The sequence below is a fragment of the Tiliqua scincoides genome, chromosome 5 (genome assembly GCF_035046505.1).
Source record: "Tiliqua scincoides isolate rTilSci1 chromosome 5, rTilSci1.hap2, whole genome shotgun sequence".
NCBI lineage: Eukaryota > Metazoa > Chordata > Lepidosauria > Squamata > Scincidae > Tiliqua > Tiliqua scincoides.
In genome coordinates, this window is record NC_089825.1 from 76,042,822 (window position 1) to 76,057,751 (window position 14,930).

Sequence of the window (14,930 nt, forward strand, 5' to 3'; positions counted from 1 at the left end):
AGGCCAGGCTTGGCCTTTTCTCAGTACCCCAGAAGGCAGCTGAGTAAGAAAAGCTTCATGGGAGGAATATGACTGGAAGGAGATTTTGTGGGTCCCATCCTACCTTTCTCTTTTTGTATTGAACTGTAAATGGGGAGGAGCTTGCACTACCCAGAAGTTGGTAGGCCCTGACATAAGGCAGTGACAACACTGTCACATAAAGAGGTTGAAGGGCTCAAACCCTACTTCCACTCAGAAATCAACCCCTTCTCCACAAAACTGGCATTACCCACTGGCCTCAGGGATGGCTGGGAGGCCTCCATTCACTGTCTGGAGGCTACAGGTTTCTGTTGAGGCTTTGGATAGTCCCGAGAATGAATTTTATATATGGTGAAACTGAGCAACAGCTCCTGTGATTTTTAACTTTTCCACAGGCTTTGTGCAGGTGATCATATTTAAGGCCTCATAGAAGCCCGCAGCCTCTGCACACAAATTGAGCCATCTGGCTGCCACTTGCACAGTGTCACAGATGCACTATAAAGTTCCAGTGGCAGTGATGGAGGCTCAGCCACTCCTTCACAGTATGAAGGCTCCAATATGGTACCCATTCAGGGTCATTTCTGGACTGGACTGTGGCCTAATAACCACTGCCCACTGCTTGAAAGACGAAAGAATCTGTGAATGGGGTGGAGCATCGAATAACTGGCTTTTTGAGTCTTCAGCTCAGCTCATACAAGGGAGACACTTTCCCACTAACTCTTGAGAAGTACTGTTGACTAACGGCAACAAACACTCACTGTGGCAAGGGGCATTGCCTTCTGGTTTTTCTAGGAAAGTGCCACAGCAAGCGGGGTTCTGGGTAGATGAACTCTGCTGTAGGTGGGAGTGTCTTTGAAGTCTGCCTTCTTTCACCGTGGCTGCTTGGCTTGTTCTTCAGTTCCAGAACTAGGGATACCTGGGATACCTGCAGTGGGGCACCAAATCCTGCCCCACTTTCTTACAGACACGGCACAGCTGTGATCTGATGTTCTTAGCCAGCACGTGCAAAAAGCTGGTCCTCCAGCTTCCCCCCCTCCACTGGCTTTGTAAAAGAAGAGGTAGGCAGAGCAAAAAAGAGGTGGGGTGAGCTAGAGCATCATGCACCCCAGCCTCCTGCTTTCCTCCACACCTCCTCTGTTGTGTTACTGTGTTTATCATGTAAGTGAAGCATTACCCTGTGTAGCCTATTTTATATATTTTGCACGTGTGTATTGCATGCTCATATTCACAATACTTAAAACAATGCATTTTTAAAGAAGTCATTAAGCATGTAGCACAAATCTCTTTATGTGAGAATTACTATGCAAAGAGGTTGATTTTCAATTTAGAGAGAGGTTATGGCAATTGTGTATACACTTTTGGAAGTGCATCCTTTAGAATTTCTTCCCCTGAAGAACTGAGAGTTTGAAATAGATTGAGAATCTTGAATAAATCTTGTTCACACCCATAGAAGATGCTACTGTTTCTTCCATTTAGAACGTAAATGGAACGTAAACTTTTCCGAGTGGTGAAGACCAGAAGTGATTGTGAGGAGCTCCAGAAGGATCTCTCCAGACTGGCAGAATGGGCAGCAAAATGGCAGATGCGCTTCAATGTCAGTAAGTGTAAAGTCATGCACATTGGGGCAAAAAATCAAAACTTTAGATATAGGCTGATGGGTTCTGAGCTGTCTGTGACAGATCAGGAGAGAGATCTTGGGGTGGTGGTGGACAGGTCGATGAAAGTGTCGATCCAATGTGCGGCGGCAGTGAAGAAGGCCAATTCTATGCTTGGGATCATTAGGAAGGGTATTGAGAACAAAACGGCTAGTATTATAATGCCGTTGTACAAATCGATGGTAAGGCCACACCTGGAGTATTGTGTCCAGTTCTGGTCGCCGCATCTCAAAAAAGACATAGTGGAAATGGAAAAGGTGCAAAAGAGAGCGACTAAGATGATTACGGGGCTGGGGCACCTTCCTTATGAGGAAAGGCTACGGCGTTTGGGCCTCTTCAGCCTAGAAAAGAGACGCCTGAGGGGGGACATGATTGAGACATACAAAATTATGCAGGGGATGGACAGAGTGGATAGGGAGATGCTCTTTACACTCTCACATAATACCAGAACCAGGGGACATCCACTAAAATTGAGTGTTGGGCGGGTTAGGACAGACAAAAGAAAATATTTATTTACTCAGCGTGTGGTCGGTCTGTGGAACTCCTTGCCACAGGATGTGGTGCTGGCGTCTAGCCTAGACGCCTTTAAAAGGGGATTGGACAAGTTTCTGGAGGAAAAATCCATTATGGGGTACAAGCCATGATGTGTATGCGCAACCTCCTGATTTTAGAAATGGGTTATGTCAGAATGCCAGATGCAAGGGAGGGCACCAGGATGAGGTCTCTTGTTATCTGGTGTGCTCCCTGGGGCATTTGGTGGGTCGCTGTGAGATACAGGAAGCTGGACTAGATGGGCCTATGGCCTGATCCAGTGGGGCTGTTCTTATGTTCTTATGTAACTTTAGAATGTACTTAGAACATTATTTATCCTTTTGTTTGCCTCTGTTGGTACAGGCCAATGCATGCAAGTGCTCTTTCAGTTATTTTCTTTTCATTTAAGGAATGCTGTAAATTTTAACACGCACCCTTTGCATTTTTCTGAAACAGAAAGCATGTGATAATATTGCTCTTTGTGACCCTGCAGGAGCATCTACGGTTAAGTTGTTCCCAAAGGAGCCCTCTCCAATTGGGTCTCCTAGTGCCAAAGGTATAGCTGAAGGTGAGTGGAGCTCAGAGACTTCTTTTACACCAAGAGTGATGACATCATCATACAATCATATAGAGTTGGAAGGAACCTAAAATATCATCTAGTCCAACCCCCTGCCTGTAGCAGGAAATCCTCCTAGAGCATTTCCAGCAGGTGCTTGTTGAGCCTTTGCTTGAAGCCCTCCAGTGAGGGGGAAGCCACCATCTCCCTCAGCAATCTATTCCACTGCCGAACTGCCCTTTCCAAACAGAAATTTTTACCTGATATCCAGTTGGAATCTCTTCTCTTGCAGTTTGTACCTGTTGGATCTAGTTCTACATCAATTGTGCTGTCTTTAGAAATTTTTTTTTTTTTAAAGGAACTTAGTTGAGAAGAAACATCAGGTGCAGGAGGAAAAATGCCAAGGGGCTGCTTCATACTTAGGCCATCATCTTTCCCAAGGGAGAGACAGTATGTAAGTTCCTGTTACATTAGTGACTAAAATCACTAAAATCACAGTTTGGAGGAATAATACCATCATGTTACATATCAATCAATGTGTTATTTCATGCAGAAAGTGTTCAGTCTTTGTTCTTTCAAAAGGTACAGCCAAAAAAGTGATGCTACATCACATGCCCACCACCATGCAGCACCACTGCATGGGGAGTGATGTGCTGGCATCCCGCACCGCGTGATGTGAACCCTAGCGACGCCACTGACTCCGAGGAGGCCTCTGGAGGTCTAAACTCCCTTGTGGGATACAGCAGGTGTCATGTTTGCACTGCTGCACAGGGGATTATTCAAACTGGGCTATAACTACATGTGGAATGGATGTGGTCACTGACACCCCTTTCCAAATAATGTCAAGCAGCTTTAAGTAATGCTAGGCACTTTGTCAAATTTTCCCATCTATTTTTACAACAGTGACTGAACTCCTATTGTAGAGGCTTTTGCAATCAAACACCATCCTTCCTCTACCAGCAGACACTTGATTGAAACATTTGATGTTTCTGAAGTCACAATCCTTCAACTTGTTTTCAGGAATTTTGATGCAGATCATTCCTTTGGTGCTGGTAACTGTACAAAAAATATGAACTATTTGGGAAGGTTTTTGAGGTGCAAAACATACTCATTTAGTCTTGCGATGGCTCAGTTGTATGCATATCTGTGTTTACTTTGATTGGCATAAAGAGGGTAAGGGAACAAAAATACACCCACACTAAATTTCTATAGGATTTAAAAATTCTTGTTAAGAATTAGGTAGTTTATTGGGCTTTCTTTCACACCTTTTAAACTATGTCTTTGCTATTCCAAAAGCAGGTTAATTGACTTCAACTGTATTAAAGTGTTGATAAGAAGGACTCACTTTTATAGTGCTGTTTGTAACTAAAATATGAGCTAGGTACATGAAAGGCACTCAATAAATGATCACATGGTATTAGTTTTCCTTTGGAAACTCCTTGAAGGATCTGTGTGCCTGGATCCAGATCAGCAATTTTCAGCCTTTTTCATTCCATGGCACACTGTCAAGACACTTAAATTGTCAAGGCACACCATTAGTTTTTTTTACAATTGACAAAGCACACCATTCTGCTGGTGGGGGGGGCTCATGTCCCTCACTGGCCCTACTAATAAATGATCACCCCCCAAATTCCCACGGCACACCTGTGAACCATTTGTGGCACACCAATGTGCCTCAGCACACTGGTTGAAAATCACTGATCTAGATAGTAAGGTTACACTCCTGAAGTCATTTACTATCTACCTTTATTTTTTTCAAGAGTTCCTGGACACAATTCAAAATGGTACAAGGGGCACTCACTAGTTGCAAGGGGGCAAGCGTGAATGCAGATCAGAAGGCTGTAAAATCGGTGTGCCTTACTGTGTCTTTGCAAAATGCAGAAAAACCTCTCTCTGCACTCTCCACCTCAGGGCATTTCTGGTTCATATTCACTAACCTACAGATGTACCTCTGAGCTTTAGCAGGTCCAGGAGGTTCCTTTGCTGTGGGACAATCTCTAAATCTCCCTGCCTTTGCTCCTGTAAAAATATACATACAACTTCCAAGTTTGGAATCGTTTCTTATTGCTTGCCCCTCCCCAAACTTATAATTGTTTTCTAATTCATCCAGCATGTGCATGTTCACCTGATCTATTTTAAAACATTTTTACATTTGCATTTTACAGATTAATAACTGCTGCAAAAGAGAAGGCTGGGTATGTGTGTGCAAGAATGTGTGCAGTTTCATGTGTGCAAGAGGTAGTTTCCTGACTGGCATGTGGCAAATCAACACTGTGCAACTCTAACTTCTGCTGAAAATTAGAACACGTTTCCCCTTAGTCTGAGCCGGTGGTATGTGCACCACAAAAGGTAGTGAATGTAGTTCCAAAATAGTTCACCATAAACATTATATCACAGAATCAGGATATCAACCTTAGAGAATATTCAGCCCAACCATCTGGACACACCTCCAACTTCTGGCTTGCCTGCCTCACATAAGACTCAAAATTATCTTTATTTGCATGTATTATCTGAAATGTACGTGGGCTATCACACGTAGAACACAATCTGACTCAGAGGTGCCTGTAAGGCTGAACAAGTTGCACCATACTAGTGGAAAGTGAAGCACCACTATCTCACTCACTCCCCCAGTAAACAAGTCCTACCTTGGTAAGTGACTCTTTGCACAGTACAGAAAGCAGCAGAACTGAGCCTTTGAAATGGATGAGTGTTGAAACTGGGATTGGCAAAGGGGTATTTTGACATGCAGGCCATGTTGTTAAGTCAGAGTACTTAATGAAACCAAGAAATGTGCTAAGGTGCTGCCCGTTGAAACGATATGGAAACTACCAGCCTGAAAGGTAGCCAAATGTTGAACACAGTAGTCAACGCACCATTTCCAAGTGTTAACCATTTATAAATAAGTACATTTTTTCATACATACAATTCATTGTACAGGTTACAATCTGTATACATTAGGGAGGGGCAGGGGAGAATGCATTCTTTTTGAACTTTTTCCACGTCTATCTCACAGCTCACGTGTACAGACAATAAAACTCTGCTCAAGCAAGTACAGTGAAGGGAAAGAAACATATTTCTTTCCTTTATACAGGGGTGCCAAGAGCCTCAGTTGAGCGCAGGGATATGTGCGGCTGCCCTGCTGCAAAAGATCACAATTGTGTGGTGATTCAATATAGCAGTAAGAGAACAGAACATGCAATTGAATATTATTATACTGTACAGAGAAAGTCCTTTACATCTGAATTATAGAAAAGCTAAAGGAAAAAGAACTCAGTGTCTTCCCAGCAAGTGTCTTGAAGGATGGAAAACCAGAAAGGAGTGCTGTACAGAGGCAGACAAGGCAGGCAAAACGCTGCAATGCTCATGGAGAAGAAAATGCTTGAAGAACATCATTGAAATGGGAAACATATTTAACTGGTGCATTAAAAGTAGCAAAAGGTTCCTCCCCACCAAAAGAGATCCCCAAACCCTGGACCTATACAGATTAGTGCCTTGTATGCTGTAGAAATATTAATAGTGGGTACTTGTAGCAGGATCTGGTGCATGTCCCAGCAGAGCAAAATGAACTGCCCCAGCTCTGTCACAAACCTGGTGTGGTGGCAGCCAGCAGAAAAGCATCACCTCTCTTTTTCACCTTCTAAGCCACTGTAAAAGTGCAAAATCCTGCTCAATTTTTCTCAGCACCCTCTCCTGTACACACTCAAACTACACAATACAGATAGTCCTTAGGCTAGCAGGGTCTGCCTTTCCAAAGGGAAAGCAGCCAAAAAACCAACTCCAAGTCACTGCTGAGAAGAAAAAAGGATTACAGGGATTTATTTGGTGTCCAGTGGGGGGCCCATTCTGACACACATTTGACTCTAGTGATTCAGCCATCATCAAGAACTGCACACAAAACATAGCCTGTTAAGTAATTTCAGCCCTTAATGTGGTTTTTTGTTAGCAGGGGAGAAAAAAACATTTGAATGAGAGTCCAGCAAACATATTCAAGTAATTCTGAGTGAAAAAAGTTCAGATTTTCCAACCTCTTTGTGCTTGTGCCCCAAGTCCCTTCCCTTTTCACAGCAACCATAAATTTAGTGAAGGCATCTAACATGTCACAGGAGGCATGATAGTTCTTGCCCCCCCTGTAAGCCCTTTTTTATAAGCTGAACTCGGGTAGATGAAGGTCCTGGAACTCCCAGTGAGTTAAATGAAGGGGGTGGGGAGAGATGCAGCCTGCCACCTACGAGCTTGCAAGGGGCCACCTTAAGCAGAGAAGGAAGAATTTCTAGGCACGCAGTGATGCTCATTACTTTATGTAAGGCATGGAGCAGCTGGCACTTCGGTTTTTGCTAGATGATTTTCTGTGTAGAACTAGAAATAGTAGTCATTTGCTAATTGCTGCCCAAGGCCAGGCTTGTGAACTTGGGTTTTCACAATATGCACAGGCTCTTTTCCTTTCTTTTGCAGTCCATTTTCTAAAGCTTGCAGAACATTAGAAGAAGAAAAACACCCTATAGCTTAATATTTCAAAAGAAATGCTCTCCTTCCCAAATGCTCTGTATACGTGATCAGCCATTGCCTCTTTGAACCCAGCAACGGTGGGGGGGGGGGGGAATCTCCAGCCACCCGCCTATAAAATCAGTATTCATAAATGAGATTCTTACAGAAACCTTTATCTTATAAGAACATTTCCTACAAATAGCTCTAGAGCCATATACAAAGCTGACAGCTCTCTCCCCCCTGGAGCCAAGCAGTGCTAGAAAAGTACTCTGGTTCTCAATAGGTTCCTGCCCCATTTTTACAGTCTGATAGTATTTTCTTAAGAGCCAGATTGGAACAATTATTTCAAATTCCTAAGCGCCAGCATTGAGTTTCTAGGCACTCATGTGATTGGATGTGGCCTAGACTAGGGAACAGTCTCAATACCAAAGAATCAGCTGGCACAGCTTTGAGAGTCATGACTTGCCATAAGCCAGCATCTAGATTCTAGGAATTCTAGGTTGAGACTTCCAGTGAGTACACGAAGGCTTTTTTTGTGGAGTCAGAATGACATCACATGGTGAATTTTGGTAAAACACTGGCTTACATTCAAAGCAGCAACACTGCTTGAGCTGAAGAAGTTGGTTTATTTGGTGTGTTTGACTTTGTGGACTTCTGAAACTCCAGTCTGGATAGTGAAAGGGGAGGGCATGGTATTTCTGCATGGTCTTTCCTTTTTTTCTATGTTACTTTAACCAAAGTTAAATGTTACTTTAACCAAAGTGGGGGAGAGAGGGATGTAACACCATTCTACCACACTTTCCTGAGTAGAAAAAACTCATTTGAAAAGGCATTGACTTTTCAGGATGAACAGCTAGAGAAATCAAAGTTGTGCTCCATCGCACTGTATTTCAAGAGAGGATCCAATGAGCAACCAAGTCAAAACTGAGAGTAAATACAGAAAGAATTGCCCCCTGCCAAATCTTAACTAAGACAAAAATGGTTTTTATTTCAGCTGAGATGTGTGTTACTTGGTAACTTAAAGCAGCAACAATTAAGCCTCAAGTGCTCCTAAAGAGAACTGCTGGGAGATTATTTTGATAAGTCACAGCAAATATTTCTCTTTGTATTAAAAAAGGCTCCATCTTTTGATGCTTATGTACAGCAGCTAATACTTGTGCTATATATTTTATGAGCCACTGCTTCTGTTTTTTTAATACACTAAGACAAGAGCTGTTTGGCTGTATTTCTAATGAAGACACTAATCACATTTAAATAACCAGTATTTATCATAGTAACAAACGCAACTGTAAAGTGCACCCCTTTTACAGAGAGCAGGTGGCAAACCCATCAGTGCAAGAATCCTGTGAAATCACAACACAGTATAGTTGGGAGTGAGGAAGGGAAACCCTGCTGCACACCGGCAATTATCAAAAACTCATGTTTGGATGTGCATGCCATTTTTGTTACTAACTGCAATATGTAAACAGGTACTGTGCTGGGAACCCCCGTGGCAGTGAAGAGCAGAGCAAAGCAGCCAGAGTCACAAGAAAATGGAAATCTTCAAACAGCAAAGATGACTGGCCTGGCAGCAGTGCTGTTCCTCCACCGCCCACAGGGTGGAGGAGACAAATTGTGTTTTTTTTTCTACTCGCTTTATCAGGAAAGACAGGAGAATGTGATGTACCATGGCACAAGTGTACCAAAGGATGTGATACAGGAGTCTTTTATCAGGGCAAAAAGGCAGACAAATAGAAACAATCATCTTGACACCCCCCCTCCCCACTGCAAAATTGATTCTAGCATTTGTATGATACTAGCTGTCCAACAGCAGGAGCAAATAGTTCTTTTTTTAAAAAAAGTTTACTGATAAAACCAAGACCGTATTCTGGCCTTACAGAATTTTTAAAAATCAGTTTTCATAAATCAGAAAACAAGAAACAGACATCTTATCTAGGAGGGGAAAAAAGGTATTTGCCTCTCCTGCTTCCCCAGGATACAAAATAAATGTGTTAGAGAAAAGCAGAGATTGGCTTTATCTAATCTGATAAGAAAGTATATCAAATTTGGGGTTGCATTTTTTTTAAACTTCCTGGGTTATGTATGAAACCTCACACACATGCACGATAAGATATGGAAAAAACACAACTCCCCCTTTCAGTATCTAAGTTGGAGAAGCACTGAAACATGCCTCCCTAAAAATAAATCTTGCAAACTTCTTAACTTGTTGGACACCAGCATGCCTCAGCTTGCTCCTACCAGAATAACAATTAATGCTACTCTCCTCCTTTTGAGTGTTGTGTCTTCCATTATGGCAGAGTTTAGAATAAGAACTAGAAAAAGATGTACAAAGAGTTCTAGTGAAGGGTCAAAATGAAAGCAACACCAGCTGCTGGAAGCATCATCCCCCCCCCCCCAACTTTTTATGCTCAAACAATACTTACAACTCATTTTAACAGAACCAACCAACAAAATTCCTGAAACTTATTCGATACATTAATAATCTCTCTCTCTGAGTGCCAGATTTTTAAAGTATAAATATATTGTCGGTAACACTTCCCAGTTGAAGTGGATCTACCAACCACATTTTGAAGGTGCTAGCTTTGCAGTTTGTTAGAAATACCTTTTCTGTCACTCTCCCAAACATGGAGGAGAGGAGCCCCTGATGACAGCACACAGAGTATTTAAAAAAAACAAAAAACAGCCATGTACTGAAAGAAAACCATGAAGCAAAGGGTGTGCATTGCAGAGAATGCAGCTGGTCTGTGCCATTTTGCACAACTTTCCAACAAAAACAAAGAATCAATTTCAGCTGGGGCCAAGAGATTCATTATGCTGGTGCAAAAGTGGTGTGGAAAAAAGCCTCTGCTTAATTGACAGGAAGCACTGGGCCAGCTTTATCCCTTGTACAATAAAAAAAGCAGAAAATGGGAAAGTGCAATTGCATTGCTTTGTGTTTCTGCCATCTTCAAGGTCATGGGAATGCCCTCTCTCTCCCTCATATTATCTTTGACTCCTGTACACATTTCACAGGTTAGTCCTTCTACCCATTCCCCACTGGTATTAAACCAGGTATTCCTGAGCTGATCTAAGGTGTCACGAATTTCAAATACCAACTATTTGTAGAATGACACATACTCCTTAGGAATAATCCTTTTCTGCCTCCGGATTTCTTTATCACCATGTTCACCAGTGTCTGCTCTTCTCCTGTTCAATAATTAGGCAATCATTTTTGCCTTCTGTACTTGGCCTGGAAAGGCAATCCAACTTGCAACTATAGTCCTCCAACCATACCCAATTTGACTACCATTTTTATCAAAACTATTCAAATTACAGCATGCCACAACCAGAGAAGGAGAGCTAAACAAGATGTTTCACTCCAGAAGTGTCTGTAGCAAAGGAATGCCCAGGAGGTTTGAAGTTTCCCTGCCTCAGTAAGTATTGCTAGGAGAGTACTAATACTGGATTTAGGGAGAGGGCCACTACGGGAGAATCTGTACAAATTCTGGTTCTCTCTGTTTCCCCACCATGCATTGGGACATCCCATGGTTGACTCCTGTACACATGTCCATTCCCATGGAATGAACTTTGTTAATATGGGAACAATACCTGGAGTGTGAATCAGTAAGATGCCATGCCATTATGAGGACAAGCCCACTGGAAAATGGTCAGGAAGTTCAATATGCAGACCGAGGTAGCTACCCACAGGTTGGCTAAAATGGAGAGAACTTTGATGTCTCCCTGAATGTTTCTTCAAATGCGTCAGAGGAAATCAAAATAGGATCATTTGGAACATGCCTTTCAAAGTAATGTTACCCATGGTAGTCCAGACCAACAGACCAACAATGCTCAAAATTCACAATGAATTTTTAATACTAATGTGCAATCCTATCACACCAGATAAAGCAGGATGGGTTCTATGCATAGCTTCTCATTAGTATTAAAAATAAAATAAAAGCCCCATTCTGTGTAGGTGAACAAGCTCTTTGGACACAATGAAACAACAGAGGCAGCATGTGCTGACTGAAGAGTGCAATTACCAAGGAAAAAAAGGGTCAGACTTTGTTGGAGGAAATTTTCATAAGTATTTTTAAAGCCTCTACTCAAATCAATTAATTTCAAAAGGAACGTTTTTCTTCAAAGAGCTGGTTACCTCTCTTTGGAGTCTCACTTGAGTGTGTACAGAATCCTTCTGAGTGAGCCCCATCACCATGTACTAAAACTGCTTGATTCACAGCTGAAAACATTGACAGTGCTGGCTTTTGCTGGTCAGCTGTGTGTAGCAAAGGGTTGGAGCACGTCTTGGACTGCCTCGTCACCACACAGAAATCACAGGAAAACCCCTAGTTGGCTGTCTGCTAGTGAACGGAAATCTCTTTTGAAAAGGAAGAAAAATAGCAGTGTGATGTGGGAATTCAGCAGGGAAAAGTGTGCTGAAAACACAAGGCTCTTACTCCAAGACACATCTGTTTCACACATTAGACTCCACAAATGGTCTCTTTGGTTTGATAGGGGATGTCTGTCCTTGCCTGGAGTCTCTGGAAAGTTGCCTATAGAGGTTGTCCTGGTATGCCTGTGCAACAGGCAGTGTCCTTGCCACCTTAACATCAGGATACGAAGAGGTCTGGCTAACTCTCTCTAGGAGGTCTCCCCGAGAGCCATTGGCCAACATCCCATGTGGGCTGTAATAGTCCTCCTCCAGCAAGTGGCCATTCTGTGCATTGTTGGTTTTGTTATAAAAGGCAATGCTGCTGATTGAGGAAGGTGGGCTGAATGTTTCTGGCTGGGGGAGGTTTCCAGGAGAAGTGGGGCTGATAACCGTATCCACTGAAGACACAGCCCAGGTTCGGTTCTGTTGGTGTAGATGGGGATACTGCTGAGTCCGGGCAGTCTTATCTATGATTCCCATGAAAGGTGTGGTCCTGGAGCGGGCAGGCTCGCTGGGATAACCGCCCTGTGTTGGAGATACTGGGGAAAGCTCATCGCACGATCTGTCATAGGCTGGCTTGAGGGGGATCTCCATCTGCTGAATAGAAGCAGAAGGGCGGAAGGGGGGATTCAAATTGGGTGTGGATGAAATGCTATTACTAGAAGGGGAAAATCGGAGGCCAACGCTCTGGGAATGAAGCAGAGGCCTCGGAGTTGGCGGGTGAGGCTTTATTTCGTTGGGGTTTACTGTAATGGGCCTTCGTATCAAATGAGAAATGTCAGGGGAACCAAGCTGACTAGAGGGTAGGGAGGAACGTTCTAGATCAAGTTTTGCATGACAGACTGGATAATAGGAGGCTGATTGGCTGCGTCCAATCTGCGGGGTTTGACTATATCTCATCCCACCGCGATAAGCAGAGGAAGGCCTTTGTGGAAGATCCTCTTTAGCCAGCCCTCCATGTTGGCAAATTGCTCCTGCACTGAGACTGGCCTGCACGTGCTGCACAGGCCGCCCATCTCCCACTATCCCCCCAATGGAGCTCTGGTAAACCAGTCGACTCTGGCCCACACCCATTTCCCCTGATGCAGACTGGTATTTGCTGACCACTGAGTGGGCCACTTGGCCGTAAGTGCCTGTTGAAATCACAGTACTGCAATGAACAGCTGAACCTGGCTGATTGCTTCTAACAATTTGCGCCTTGGCAGGCTGCAACCTGAGCCCTTGCTGGGGGACTGCAACAGGCAATGGAAGCATCTGGAAAGACCTCTGTGTCATTTTGGAGAGTGGAGACTTTGGCCGACCAGGAAGTTGAACAATGCTGGGTTCCTGCTGATATCGCACTGGTGAGCCAGACTGAGCCCTGTAGACATTCATGCTATCTGCAGGAGGGCTGGCTCGGTACTGAGGGCCTCTACGAAGGGGTGAAGGTGGTGGACTTTGATATTCTTTTCCTTGGCTACTAACTGGAGGTGGGCTAAAACGGTAAGATGAGGCCTGGTGAGCAGGAGACGTGTGCGGTGGACTAGGCCTGTAATGGGAATTCTGGTGTGTTGGGGATAGAGCGGGAGAGGTGGGCTGGTACCCTTGCCTTGTTGGTGATCCTACAGAACTATTTGACCTGAAGTCAAACACCTGATGTGACCCAAGTGGTGAGCTGGAAATGTAGGCAGAATCCCGGTGGGCAGGGGAAGAGGGTGGGCTCTGGATGATGGTTAGTGCTTGGCTGGGCTGTGACTCCGTTTGCAAGCCAACAGAAACATTGTCAACATCTTGCTCAAGATACTCCTCTTCCAAGATGTCTTGCACAGCATACAACTCTTCTTCGTGCTGCGTTTCAGGTTCAGGCACTACTAGAGGCTGCTGCTGCAGTGGCACCTGTGTCTGCCTGCACTCTTCCTCCACCCGCATCAGCAGCCGCTGGATCTCACGGTTGTTTGGACAGAGCTTGATGGCCTCGTTCAGGTCCTCCAGCGCTGCTGAAAACTGTCTGCTTGACCCAAAAGAGGGAACAAAAAGAACCAAAGTTACTCTGGATTGGCATGGATTTGACTTCAAGCAACAAGTTTCTTTATGAAGAAGAAAATATTTCTAGTCATGATGGGGAGGATGTTCCAAGACTTGTGATAACCAAGTTCTTCAGCCTTTGTCTGTTTCTTCCATTTCCGCAGCAGAGGAAACAAACCAACATTTCCAAGATTGCTTTCTTGGAAATGAAGGGAACACGCAAGACAGCTGTGGGGTATTCAGGGTGGACGCAGCTCTGCCCTCAAAACTATTTACCATCTGAGCTTAAGCCCATACAATGCTCCAGGCAAGTGGCAAACTCTAGGCTTGGATTCAACCAGTGGCTTCTACTCTATTCAAAGACTGCTCTCTTGGAAATGAAAGGAACAAGGCAGGGAGAGTGTCTGATACAAGCCTGCAAGGCCTTCGGCTATCCTGTGAGGAACAGAAGGATGGGGAGTTTGGGGGAGGTGGGTTGTCATTTACAGGGACACTGGTAGCTTTTGAACAAAACAGTCATCTAGTTGAACATGATTCTGATTGGTAGAGAATATCTTCCACACCCTTCACACATTTTGCTTTCTTGTTTGGTTTTTAAAAAACAAAAATGCTCCATTTCACTGCTGAAAACCCCAGAAGTCTGACTATATTCACTGTTGGAGATGCTGGGAGGCAAGGCATGGCTTATTTTGTTACAGTGAACCCTGAGAAATTAATGTGGAAAAGTCCTAGGAAGGACCTTGGTTGTCAAATTTCTGAACAACATTAATGCAAACACTGAAGGCCAAATCAAAAAAGCATAAAGAGGGGATGGGAACACACACTATTTTAATTAGCAGAGCTGTGTTTCTCGAAGAGAGGTTTAATTCCAGCAAGGAGCATCCCAGTTAAGGGCACACTGGCAATTCAACAGCAGGGCATTTAGTTCAACATTGATGGTCATATGGGTGGGTGTTGAATAACCCCTAGCACAAAAAAAAGCTCCGCACACTCACAGCAGGCGTCTTACTCCGTGAGCTGAGCAAAGAGGCTAGCAATGGCTGAAAAGCGAAGCCCTCCTACCAGTTCAGAATTCTGAAAAGTGTCTCACCTGCAGCAGATAAGCCAGGCCCCAAAATGCACCTCAACCCCAACTCAGATAAGACAAGTTGCTCTCATTCCCACCCCATGTGAAAACTAACCTGTTCTGGCTGTGTTATTTCATTTGAGTTGTTGGTTTATCGTTTTCATATTACTTGTAAGTTGCTCTGAGGACCTGAATTGTTTATAAAAA

At 43.8% G+C, this 14,930-nt stretch overlaps 1 protein-coding gene across 4 annotated transcripts in view; it reads right to left on the reverse strand.

Moving 5' to 3' along the window:
* Nucleotides 1-5,635: 5,635 nt before the first annotated feature.
* Nucleotides 5,636-14,930, reverse strand: part of TANC2 (tetratricopeptide repeat, ankyrin repeat and coiled-coil containing 2) — a 198,873-nt gene continuing 189,578 nt past the window's right edge. For all 4 annotated transcript variants that reach the window (XM_066627174.1, XM_066627173.1, XM_066627176.1 and 1 more), the window contains one exon: nt 5,636-13,640. In XM_066627174.1, the coding sequence (XP_066483271.1) occupies nt 11,696-13,640 (1,945 nt within the window). In that variant the 3' untranslated portion in view covers nt 5,636-11,695. The remainder of the gene's footprint in view (nt 13,641-14,930) is intronic.